Below are 13,008 nucleotides of genomic sequence, written 5' to 3'. Positions count from 1 at the left end.
CGTCCCTCAGGTAACCGTGTCAGTTGAGGGCCTCCCAAGCCTCGGAAAAGGAGAGGCCTACTCTTGCTTGTTCCAGGACACAGAGTCTCCTGCCTCTGTCACTAACACCGGTGTAATATGCTCCACACCTGATGCCAGCAGTCTGCCCCCCATTGGTCATGGAGACGGTGAGTGTTTTTTTTGTATTTGGTCAGCAATTGTACCCAATGGGTCAACTTTTTCCAGTATGTACAACACAAAATGTAATTTCTTTTATGTATGTTATTCACAAAACTGCCAAAGCCAAAGGCACTATAAATGACACAAACGTTTGTCAGATAATTTGAAGTTGACACATACTCTCAACTGGTTCGTTCTGTCGCAGAGTTTGTGATGGTGATCCTGTCCCTGCGTTTCAAGAACGTGACGGTAGCAGAGACCGAATTCACGTTCTACAACTGCAGCTTGGTTCAGCAGCTCTCTGGTCGCAGGCCGTGAGTACACTGTCATGACCCGCATCTCATTTCTCAACATGTGTCATCAAATCTAATCTAGGGAAATACATTATGTGGGTCTAGGTGTTTTCAGCTTGTGACTTCTCTAAGAATGCCTGTTTGCACTTTAGATATCTGAATGAAACTGGTTTTAATCTTTTGCATAACTAAAGCCATGAATAGTCGTTTTGACAAATTCAACTTTCCTAAACATTTGCTACGTTTTGTTGTCTATGAAAAATTGCCTTATTATTGTCACTAATGTTTACCATGATTTGTTCTGTCCTTCTGCCTGTAACACTGCTAGATGCCAAGGGTGTGTTAGCAGTCGCTGGGGCTGTAACTGGTGCATCCACCAGCATGTCTGCACACACAAACACACCTGCAGCCAAGGAGTCACCATCTACAACCAAAATGTGAGTCCACGTTGTGTCTGAAAGGGAAGGCGTGTGATAGTCTTGAGAGGTGTTTTAGAGACGTGAGGATTCAACTGTGATCATTTTGGAGGCTGTGGTTTTATAATTATTAGATTATAACCCAACAGTGTATAATATAGTACAAATCAAAAGCACACACCTCAACAAAAACTAAATAAAATAGAATAATACCGCACCGTTGGAAGGCGAAGCTCTCGATCTACCGGTCAATCTTCAATGAACTACGAATAATATTGAACAAAGTTCACAGTCCCCAAAAAATTAACTTGTTAATTTTAATTTTTTTCCATTTTTAAAATTAAACTGCTTTGAGAATGGTCGGGCCCCTGTGGCTGATGTGTGATCTGGTTTCTGAGTTGTTTTTTCAGAACAGATGTGTCAAAGTTTGTTTCCCTACTGTTAAAATGTTCCCTGTAGTGCCACCCCCACCCACCCCACCCCCTCCTGATTAGGTAAAAGGCAAACAGACATGACTGAACACTAAATGAACATGCTCTTTTTAGTGTGTTCATGCATCACACTGTCCTTTATGAAGGTAGGATTTGTTGCAGGACAGTTGCAGTAGACTGCATTAGTTTTAGCTAGGTGTACATCATAACCTCACACCTGGGTGTACCCTGTATATTTAAAGACACGTTTGTTTTGCTGAGCATGTATCATGCTGCACATTTAAGTCTGCATGTCTGTTTTCCATGTATATTTCAGTTTGTCTCTTTTTGTACAGTTTTTACCATAAATCTTTTTTTTTTCATTCATAAGTTGCTTTTAATGTAGTTGCATACCCTTGTGTTGTGTCCTAATTTGGTCTTCCCCCTGCTTTTTTTTTCTTATCCTCTCCTTCCCTCGCTTCTCCACTTGTGCTACTCCATCGTCAAGCTCAAACCGCCAACACCCACCATCCCACCACCCACCAGAAATTTGATCCTTGTAACTCCTACTGTCCCGGCCGCTACAACAGCAACAGCAGCGACGACAACAACAACAACAACAACATCAACAACAACAACAGCCACCACAACCACAACAACACTGCCACCACCCACAGAGACACCTACCCCCACCTCAGCAGCTGTCCCTTCAACCCCCACCACAGTGACACCACCTCCCACTCCTGAAATCACCTCCCTCCTAACCCTGGCCACAACTTCCCCCTTTGTCGGGATCTTCAGCCAGGCCACTACCATAAACACAGATGTCACCACCATAAGCGGGTCTCTCTTTGATGTGGAGGGAACGACAAAGGGCAGTGTTGGCACTGCAAGGAGTTTATCAGAGGAGGAGGAGACTGAAACCTTGTATATTACTGACAAAAATTCCTACACTACATTACCAAGCAGCACTAGTGGCCAGGTAGACCCTGATCTGAGATTTTTAGAGACATCTGGTGAAGCGGTGGGTTCTTCCTCCAATGTAAGTTCAACCACCGCCAGTCAAGTGTCCCTTTTAATAGACCTCTCTATCAGTGACAATGAGGAGTCCATTCCTCTGGGCAGCGCTGCAGAGAATGACTCTCTGTGGTTGAATGAGCAAGAGAAGTCAGAGGGGGAGACTGGCGGGGACTCTGCAACAGGCTCACCTTTTGCAGGCACCAGCGAAAAGCCGCTCATCTTTACACAATCACCTGAAACAGTTATTGACCCCCACTCTGAGTCTGCAGCAAACTACCAATCAGATTCATCGACTGACACTTATTTTATGGTGAGTGCAGAAGCTGCGTTCGCAGCTAGTCTACAAATTGTATTGTTGCTCCAGTCACCACGAGAAACTACATGTTGGGAAATGCTATGTTGCACTTTCTTGCCAAGACACAGATTAGAATAATTGGCCTTGTCAGCAATATTTCCTACGTTTTTTCCTTAAGGTTATCTGTTAAGGTAATTTCCAGAAAACTCTTATTAGTGACACTGGTGGCCGTAAGTAAAATGCAGTCAGCATCCTGTTCGGACTTGCATACACATTTCAGAGCCACGAAGGAGTATAGGCCAAGTTGGTGAGACTAAACATAATTTACAACGCAACGCCACAAAGCAGCCAATGGCAGATCCGTGCCACGAAGCCCAGCCACAGACAGCTTTGGTTTCGGTTAGCCAGCTGGCTTTAACTTGCTACGCTACATGGATCTGGCGTTGATTGTTTCCTAACATTAGCTGATAAAGTGATTTGCAAATGGGTGTCTGGATCAATTAGCTGACGTTAGCCACACTGCAGAATGTCTAATGGAAGAACAGACATGTAGACTCTGCCGGTTCATTCGTTGATGTAGGACGCCATTTAGCTATCACTGTTGGCTGTAGCTGAGCTGAAGAGAGGCAAGTGACACGGAGCGTGTAAAAAATCATATCATTTGGAGTTTCCCAAAAAAATGTGTCCCGAGTCCTTTACATAGAAGTCAGTCCATAGGCTGTTATAGACAACCAAGAAAGCCGGTGAAGGTCTAAATTTAAACTTTTTAAAGTTAGTTACTTAACAACCCCTTCACATATTGGCAATAACAAAGGATTTATACGTGTAAAATGTTACACAAAGGACCTTTAAACGTTCTGAGAAAGGTCTACATCGGATTCATGATTTGTTTTTAAACTGCTGAATTGTTCGTACCTCTATTCTTATAATAATGCATCCTTTTTTTCTCGTAAGTTGAAAACGCATGCTAGCACAGGTAAATGCCCCGCCTATCCGCATAAAAGCAAACAGTGAGAAATACTGAATGCTACATTTAGTATTGCTGTAATCTTTATTAGGTCTCCTGTCAACAAGAAAGACAAATGCCACATGACAGGTCTTATTGAGTAGTGTACTCTCTCCACACCGTTTTCGTTCATCTCACCCGATTATAGTGTAATTTTCTCCTATGAGCAAAGAAAAGTTGCAGTCTCAACCATGACATTTTCAAGTCAACTCCTTGTGTTTTAATTGTATGTCTAATGTTTCATTACTGTATTGTGGTTTTGTGTTGGCGGTCAGCTAGTTATTGCTTCTTTTTCATTTTTGCAGCCCCTTTGTTTTCCAAGTCTCCATCTCTGTTAGCCTAGGAATTAGATGACGTAGTTACTCTGACATATTTCTGTTCAAAGAGAACTCACCGGTCTTATCTAAATCAAAGACGGCTTTAGTTAGATTGTTGTTATGGACAGTCTTGCAGGCAAATATAGGTTTGGTGAATTGAAGGAGAATACCCACATTCTTGATAGCCACTGTAATGTTTTGGTTCGGAGGAATGATAAGTCCCTTAGTTACAGTCAAAGCAAATAGCAACATTAGAAATAAAAGCCTGCCTCTTATACAAGCCTGCTTCAAATAAAGGCCTGCGACCTTTTGTAGTTGAGGTAAATTAAGGCATTGGTCACTATACAAGGATAATATAGTTGTTATATACTGCAGGTTCATATCTGTTTGTTTAATTTGTTGAGTATAGCTGCACTTTCTTGTCCCTTCCCTGTGTAGATCTTTATCACTGTAACGGTTAATAATGTGCCATCAGGAATGTCCGTGTGTGGAGAAGGTCCAGGATTTCTCTCTGCTGCCTGTGAATGTGGAGAGGAAAGTCACTCTGGTGGGACAACACCTAGACCTGTTTCAGGTAATGGAACCGTCCGTAGGGTCAAGACCCGCTTGCCTTAGTAGGGCAGGGCTACATTAAAGTTGTATTCATACAGGTTAATTATACGATCTTTGAACGCAGCTAAAAGTCAGTGATTTGTTTATATATTTATCAATATCGAGTGGTTGTTAACACCAGCAGTGAGTACGAGAGCAGCTTTGAAAACATTCTGTACCGTGCATTTTTTCCGCTTGTAGTGACATAAAGGCTTATATTAAAGCTTTTGACCACAGGTTTTTTTAATGCATAGTGTTGTGAAGGATAGATTTACTCTGCCATAACAAAAATGGCATCATGTGAATTAATCATTAATCAAATTGATCATACAAATTAGCTTTTGCAGCGTAGCAGTGGTACCGTGAAAGTATAACAAAAATGTCTTTTTCCCACCTACCGTACCCCCGCTGTCTGACATAAGGCAAAATGTTGCGTAATGTGTTTGTCTGTGTACTTAAATGTATGTGGTGTGAACATTTAGGATGAGAATTTGGACTACGAGTGCGTGTTGGACATTGAGAATCAGTCAGTGGTGGTGGATGCCTCCGTGGAGCCGGATGCCACACGACAGTCGGTCTTCTTAATCACCTGCCAACCCCACCAGGTCAGAACATATCTCAATGTAAAGTCTTTTATCTCATTGTGTTGTTGCGTTCAGCACACCAGTCTGAAAATAATGGTGTCCCCTAATAACTTTCCGATCTTTCTCTACAACATTAAATATTCATGACTAAATAATCAATAATCACAGTTAAGATAAAAAAAAATATATATATATATTATTAGGGCGTGTGGCCGAAAATGTAACATTTCATGAGCTGTTAATATCAAGTCACTGTTGAGAAGCAGCAATACAAGGACTTACTTTTATAAAGTGTTGATTGACAATCTGGTTGAGTAAACCCCACCCATCTGGTCCCATTAATAATGACTGTAAATCAATAAAAATCAACAAAAAGAAAGGCCATAACCAACACCAGTATACCAGCAGCATGCTGCATTAACAAAAATCAATAAACTGCTGTCTCTTGATCTGAACGTCTGTGTTTCCATGAGTGTGTTTCATGAGCTCTGATAAGCAGATAATTTGAAGTATAATGTGACCGCTTTGCGCATGGATGTGCATAACATCAACTCATATACAACTGTTTACTTCTGTTCCCGTTTCAGTATGCCTATTCTGCCTCGACGGAGGAATACCCAGCCATGATCAACGTGAGGAGGAAATACAACTTCCTCATCGACAGCGCTGACGATCTTTATGGTGTGTGTGTCTGCTAGAGATTAAACAGTCTTTGTACTAGAGAGCTGGGAGTGCGAACTCCATTTAGGGCCCGACTGATGTGGACATTCCTCACATACAGCACCGCCGGGTAATGTGTAGATAATTTCAGGTTTGCAGTGCATGTGGGAAAAGAACTTTTGCAAGACTTTGGGTTACGCCTTGGCCTAGGGGTACCAGACTATAACATAATGATTTCTTTAGTCACAGATAAACTTTAACACTTATCAAACAATAATCTAACACAGCACAACACACAGGTCGGCATGGTCCGGCTGGGAATCAGGAAGTAGGCAGAGAGAAAGACATCTGTAGCCGGCATCCCTTTAAAGCTGGCCTGATTAGCTCCTGGCCAATCAGCATTTTCCACTCACTACCTGCAGAAGTCAAAGGGGGGCCACACACACAACAGAGCAGCACCTCCCTCTGGCAGGGTGGATTAAATGCATACACACACCTTCAAAACACATAACCAAAACCCATATGACCCATGGTCATAACATTCGTGTGCGTGAGAAGTTGTAGTGTCTGTGTGTGAGAGATGTAAGGCATTCGCGGGTACATATTTTATAGTTGTTTGAGCTATGATAATGTTTCCTCACAGACTTCCCCTTCTACCTCTCGTTTCAGTGACTCTGTTCAATTGTTCAGTGGGGCGGTCAGACTGCAGCCGATGTCGCACTGCCGACCCAAAGTACGGCTGTGTTTGGTGCGGTGGTGCTGCGAGCTCTCGCTGTGTGTACCAGGACTCCTGCACAGGGGACATCAAGCACACCTGTCCTGCACCGGTCATTCACTTCGTAAGACTTATTTACTCTTCTTTTGAAAACAAGGATCCTCTAAGACACAGAGGTTGTTTTTGCTTTGGGGGAGAAATTAGGAGAAACGAGAGAAAAGCAGTAGAATAATTAAAGGTCTACACCGTCTAAATTAGGAATCCAGAGTTATTTTCATGGCCTAGGGAAGTTCCATCAATATTTGTGAACATGAGCTGCTCTCACTCAAAGCCAGAAACCAGAGAAGTAAGGCTCAAATATGTGATGTCATCGCGTATAAAGTCAACTCTAGACGCATCAAACATTCTTAATGAGCCAAATGTGCTCTTACACGGTTGTGCTAAGTGATGAATGAATGCACAGTTATAAGAAGCAGTGATTGGCATAAAGAAATCTGTGATCTTAGGCTCCCCCCAACAATGCATACAAGCAAAATGAGAATCATACAGTTGAATTATGAGCTAAATATAAAAGTAATATCTATGTATACAGCATTTGCAAATGAATAAAGTGAAAGTAAACTGAGTTTAAACAGTTATGTAGTAAATGTAAGTGAGAAGAAATACACAGAAGTGGAAACAGTTCGTATAAACAGTGGTAAAGTGACAGTTGAATGGAATAGTGACATGTGATGAGCTTAAACTTAAATGTCCTTGCGTTGGACAAACAATTAGTAGAATGTGAAAACAAGATGATTTAATTGAGAAAACAATGCTGAATCACGGAAACCAATGGGTTTAACAAACTAAGAACAAATCCCGGATATGACCCAAATGAGCTTTATTCTATTGTCGTGTTGTCAGTTCAGACAGAAAATGTCCCCGAATACTCAGAATATTCTCCTGGGTGCTCTCTGCTCGTACAACTTGCCCAACTCAATGTCTATGGAGCAGCTCCACCTTTTTTACCCGATGACATCGCAAGTTTGGATGGATTTTGAGAGAATTGTCCCTGTTTACTAATATTTTGTCAAACTGATCCAGTAAAGGGCCGTGTGGCTGCAGGTTTTCATTCTCACCAAGCAAAAACACACCTGACTTGACTTACTCAATCACCTGAACTGTCTTCACATAGTTGATTTATTGGTTCAGGTGTGTTTTTGATTGGTTTGAATGAAAACCTGCAGCCACACGGCCCTTTACTGGATCAGTTTGACACCCATGTCTTAGACTATTGGAACATGTATGACTTTTGAAGAAGGGTGCATTCCCCTTTAAATGGCTACTGTCCTGCAGATGCAGTCTCTTTTTTCAGATGGGCTGATGTTCAAACTTAATATCAACTCCTGTTGTTCGATTGATTTTACTCCTCTTCCATTCAGTTCGGTCTTTACACTGAATGAATCTATTATACTGGATGGACATCGAACTTGCAGACAGATCCATCAACTCTTTATCATTCTGCATCTGCCAGTCAAAGTACAACTTTAACAGATTCATCACAAGTCTACTGTAGAGAGAGCACAGGAAATGTATTGAACCATGACCTGCTTGTATCACTACATCCTACTGTACTCCCATCGTTAAGCCATGCTGTCATGGGGCATTATGTCAGAGTAAGGCAGGATATACATTTCTTACTTGTGGTCCTCTCGTGTTTCAGTTGGACCCAGTTTCGGGTCCGGTAGAGGGGGGCACAGTCGTGACTATTTCAGGCTCCAACCTCGGCCAGAGAGCTGAAGACATTGAGAACTCCGTCACAGTAGCTGGGGTTCCCTGCAGCGTCATCCACAGCAGATACGAAGTCTCTTCAAGGCAAGTGGTGGCCACCCCCTGAACAGAAACTTTTTGTAAAGTTTCTCCGTCTTTTATAATTGTGACGATCGCGTGTCTTTATCTTGTAGGATAGTGTGTGAGACTACAAGAAGTGGATCAGAGACGAGCGGCCAGGCCTCAGTCAAAGTGAGGGGAGGAGGTGTGGGACTGTCTGCTCAGGTCTTCAGCTTCCAGGTAAGCGCCTTAACAGTCAGTATGATTACATGCACTGATCACACATCATCTGTCTCATTGTGCTGCTGCAGAATACAGTGACAGTTTCAGCAAACATATCACAGAAAGTTACCGACTTAAGCTTTAACTGCATGTAAGCCGCATGAACATCTACAGAAAGTCCCGCTACACCCTTTCGGCGAGCCTGCGTCGGCCTGCACGATTGTATAATTATGCTGAAGCAAGTAAACAGAAACAAAGACATCTCTGGGGTATTTTTCACACCCAGTTAACAAGCAGCAGTTGTTTTGAATCCTTACATGTTTCCCCTCTGAGTGTGGTTCAGTTACACACTATATATGAGAACACAGTAAACAGACGCACCAGAACCTCACTGAGAGGGGGAGTCCCTTTGTATCTTTCTAAACTATTCCTGAAATGCCTCATTTGGAGAACAGAGAATGATTGGAGGTAACAATCCACAAACATAGCTGTTTAGTGTTTGTTTACCCAAGACACCGAAGATTCCCGACCAAACGGGGAAACGACAGCTCCCTCGTGGCTTTCGTTAATTAGCTTTCACTTGAAATTGCGCCGTGTGAAATGTCAGTGAACCACTACGATGCAATAACATAACAGCATGTATCCTTATTTACATTGTAGTAACAGGACTGCAGGGTTGACGACGGCCTTAATTAATTGGCCCGAGTGACAAGCTAATTAATTGTTTTATATCAGCTGGCTATGAGGCAACCTTCTAGTGTTTCCCAGAATGCCCTGGTGTCTCTTTTATCTTCCCAATAAATAACCCGCTCAGTATTGCATTATTGATTGTACTTGTTTCTCTCTCTCTCTTGTGCATCTTTACTCTCATCCTTTATCTTTCTTCTCCCGCTCATCCCTCCATCACCAGGATCCCCTATTAAGCAGCATCTTCCCCCAAAGAGGGCCCAAGGCAGGGGGCTCCTCTCTCACCATCAGGGGTCGGAGGCTGAGGACTGGACACCCAAGTGAAGTTAGCGTCCTAATCGGAGGAGTGCCATGTATGGTGTAAGTGTCAAGAATTGACCGTGAATTAGGACTGCGAGTTTTAACATAGGTTTAGAGTTATAAAAGCAAACTTTCTCTTTGTGATTTATAGTTGGTTAAAGTGGGTATACATGTCTGCCCCTGTTCAGGCTAAGCATCCAGGAGGATCAGATCAGCTGTCTCACCAGAGGCAGCAACAGAACAGGAGAACACGGCATCACTGTGCGGTTTGGTGGAGCAGAGCGCCATCTACAGGGTCTGGTGTATCATTACACCCCCAACCCCAACATCTCAATGGCTGCTCCATCAAAGAGCTTTCTCAGGTGGTTATCAGTCTCAATCTAGAGGCTTTTCAAACTTTTCCAATTCATTGCATAACTCAACCATGTCCATGATAAACATTGTGTTACTACTATGGTGACTCAGGCCTATCTTAAGCTTGAGGCCTGGATGCAGTTAAAAGTTAAAGTTTAGGTTTGACTTTTTAAACCGAGACATTAGCCAGAAATTTGTCTTGAGGAGTAAATTGAATCAATCTGTTTTATTCCATATATTTATGTAGTTATAAATTATACACATATTTATATTGATATCTTTTGTTTTGAACCTGAACAGGCCTTTTTATAAATATGTTACTCATCGTAGCCACACATCTACTTTTATTATGATTAAAAAATATGGAGCTTCTGGCAGCATTACGGCCAGCCTCATTAAGAAAAAAATATGCGTGCAGCCGTGACGCTGGTTACCCAGTGTTTAGGATGCAGACAGCGGGTGAAACAGACCGGAAACGACGGTCCTGAGGGAGTGATAAGTGGAGCGTGAAATTTCACTTTCTTTTTTGTGGAGCTGATGAAAGGTTTTCATTGTGTGCGCTTCAACAAGTCTCTCAACGAAGGAACTCTGTAGAATAATTAATCAAAAGACACGTTTTATTTGCACATGAGCACGGCAGGATCAATGGTAGTACAAAATGTTGACGTGCAAAGTTGTGGCTTTTATGCAACACTCAACTCAACAATCACTCCAGTCAGCCCCCCGGCAAATCGCACCCTTGATACATGCGATGTATTGCACAAAGTATTTAAAGTTTCCGAAAACAAATAAGCACCAGCAATCACCGTTGATTTCTCTTTCAGAAGTCCAGGTGCGTGAACAGTATCTGCGTTTCAATTACACGCAAATTAAATCAATTACAAATCGACCACAAAAACAAAAATATTCCAAAAAATGTCTCCTCTTCATCCAGTTCAACAGCACAAAATGCTTTTTTTTTTGCTCAATTACTTTCCAGACACAAAACAGCCCGACATCAGACCGTCTCCATCACATGAACTGCTGCTGTGTAGTCTGGACGACCATTTGTGACGGACTCACTTAACATCTGACGTGTTTTTTTAAGCTCAACATGAAATGTAATGAATAAAACCATTATTTTGTTCGTTTCCGCTACATTTCCCTGCAGTGGAGGCCGAGTCATCAGAGTTTCTGGTCAGAACCTGGATGTGGTCCAAGAGCCGAAAATTCGGGTCACCCTCAGTCCTCCTGATCCTCTCCCTCCCAGGAGGAGAAGGAGCGTCAAAGGGAAGGAAGGACGTCTGAACAGAGGACGTGATCGCCAGGGTCCACTGAAGAGATGGAGGAGGATCGTCCCAGAGGCAGACTGCCCCGAGGGGACACTCTGTCATGTCAAACAGGTGGGAAATGAAAAATATTCTACAGCATGTGCATTTTTTTTCTTTCAATCTTTAAAGTTTATAAGCCTAGAAACTGAATAGTGGTGATGGTGAGTGATACTCTATTTTATTGTCCCTGTGCTCTCCTTCAGTACGAGTCACGTTGCATAGTGAACGGCTCCTCCCTCATCCTATGTCCAACTCCGGCAGTGGGTCCAGAGGCCAGGAGGGCCAGGGTCAAAGTTCATTTCCTGTTGGACAGCCTTCATTTTGACTTCAACGTCGTGGGTAATGAAGCCTTCAGCTACGAACCCAACCCGAAGCTCTACCTGCTGAACCAGAATGACCCCAGCAAACCGTACCACCACAAGCCTGGCAGCATCATCTCTGTGGAGGTGGGTGCCAATAACCTTCTATAAAACCAAACTCACTTGTTCTACATACATAAAAAAAATTGCAGTTTAACTCAGACAAATAATGCTGTATGTAATTTTGTACCTTTCCCCTGTAGGGTGAAAACCTGGATCTAGCCATCTACAAGCATGAGGTGGAGGCTCGGATAGGGGCAGGGGTGTGTTCGGTGAAGACCCTGACCCACAACCACTTGTACTGTGAACCACCTGCTCAGCAGCCCTCAGTCACAGCCAGCAGGAAGCAGGATGGCATGGACAGCCTGCCTGAGTTCACAGTGAGTTAATGTTCCTGTGAACCTGCACATTTACAAGCAGGGAAAAATAAAAGTGCAACCACTGGGGTGAACCCCTCACCTGGAGCAAATGTCCCCTGGCAGCTTCTACGAGTGTGCCGCGGACTTCAACATTTATGAAGAAAGCTGGGCAGTTACTCATCATATAACTACATATTATATATAATTTATGTTGTCTAAAATAGTGTATAAAACTTTCAGGACTTTAATAACTCTTGTGTGTGCGTGCTCCAGGTGTCCAGCACGAGCTCACTCTAATCTCTGGTGCGCGCCCTCATTAATCATTACTGATTGACGGCCTTTTGTATCAAAATCGGTTGGTTGATAGCTTGATTCTTTAATAAAACATATTCCTGCATGCGGAAATTTGCTGGAAATCGGCATTAAATCAGTTTTTTTTATAAATTTTCGTGCAGATTTTTTGGGACAAACATTGGTGTGAAATGTTTTTTTAGGATTCAGGAGCAAATTAAAGTGGAACAATGTGTGATTGCATATTAAACAGTTTAACTCAAACTTGTTCATGTTGATATTTGATATTTGTTTCCCTTTTCCTATGGTGTAAAACATCTGTAATTGTGCTCTTCAGGTAAAAATGGGGAATCTAAACTTCTCTCTGGGCAGAGTGCAGTACGACAGCCAGGCCCAGTCTACATTTCCTCTGGAGGCTCAGGTGGGAGTCGGGGTGGGAGCCTCCATAGTGGCTCTCATTGTGCTCATCATAGTCCTCATATACAGGTAAACGTGGACAGGACCTGCTTATTTTATTTCAGTTCAACTGACTTGCATTATAGTCCTCAACAGGCTGCAGTGTACATTTGTTTTAATATGATTTTCAGTCATGCGTCCTATTTGTTTATACAATATTATAATCTATACTAATACAGAGCAGCTTTATTTATTTTCCTAAATTGTGTGTGCATCATTGTTGTTTGTCAGGAGGAAGAGCAAACAGGCTATGAGGGACTATAAGAAGGTGCAGATCCAGCTGGAGAACCTGGAGACCAGTGTGAGGGACCGCTGTAAGAAGGAGTTCACAGGTACGGTCCAAAGCTTCTGACTTTAAAACGATAACATCATCTCAATAACTGTCCAAACACATG

At 42.6% G+C, this 13,008-nt stretch overlaps 1 protein-coding gene across 1 annotated transcript in view; it reads left to right on the top strand.

Annotated features, from left to right (window-relative positions):
* Positions 1-13,008, top strand: part of LOC310951659 (plexin-B1-like) — a 72,774-nt gene that overhangs the window by 45,237 nt on the left and 14,529 nt on the right. The window contains exons 8-24 of the mRNA XM_083919987.1: positions 11-167; positions 365-473; positions 781-889; positions 1,787-2,608; positions 4,392-4,490; positions 4,990-5,112; positions 5,679-5,772; positions 6,421-6,590; positions 8,169-8,320; positions 8,410-8,515; positions 9,408-9,544; positions 9,673-9,846; positions 10,989-11,220; positions 11,352-11,594; positions 11,711-11,887; positions 12,495-12,643; positions 12,845-12,945. Of these exons, the coding sequence (XP_083776113.1) occupies positions 11-167; positions 365-473; positions 781-889; positions 1,787-2,608; positions 4,392-4,490; positions 4,990-5,112; positions 5,679-5,772; positions 6,421-6,590; positions 8,169-8,320; positions 8,410-8,515; positions 9,408-9,544; positions 9,673-9,846; positions 10,989-11,220; positions 11,352-11,594; positions 11,711-11,887; positions 12,495-12,643; positions 12,845-12,945 (3,154 nt within the window). The remainder of the gene's footprint in view (positions 1-10; positions 168-364; positions 474-780; positions 890-1,786; positions 2,609-4,391; positions 4,491-4,989; positions 5,113-5,678; positions 5,773-6,420; positions 6,591-8,168; positions 8,321-8,409; positions 8,516-9,407; positions 9,545-9,672; positions 9,847-10,988; positions 11,221-11,351; positions 11,595-11,710; positions 11,888-12,494; positions 12,644-12,844; positions 12,946-13,008) is intronic.

Source organism: Echiichthys vipera, assembly GCF_963691815.1.
Source record: "Echiichthys vipera genome assembly, chromosome: 9".
In the NCBI taxonomy this organism is placed as follows: Eukaryota; Metazoa; Chordata; class Actinopteri; order Perciformes; family Trachinidae; genus Echiichthys; species Echiichthys vipera.
The sequence above is the reverse complement of the archived record's forward strand: the minus strand, read 5'-3'. Positions and strand labels throughout refer to the sequence as shown.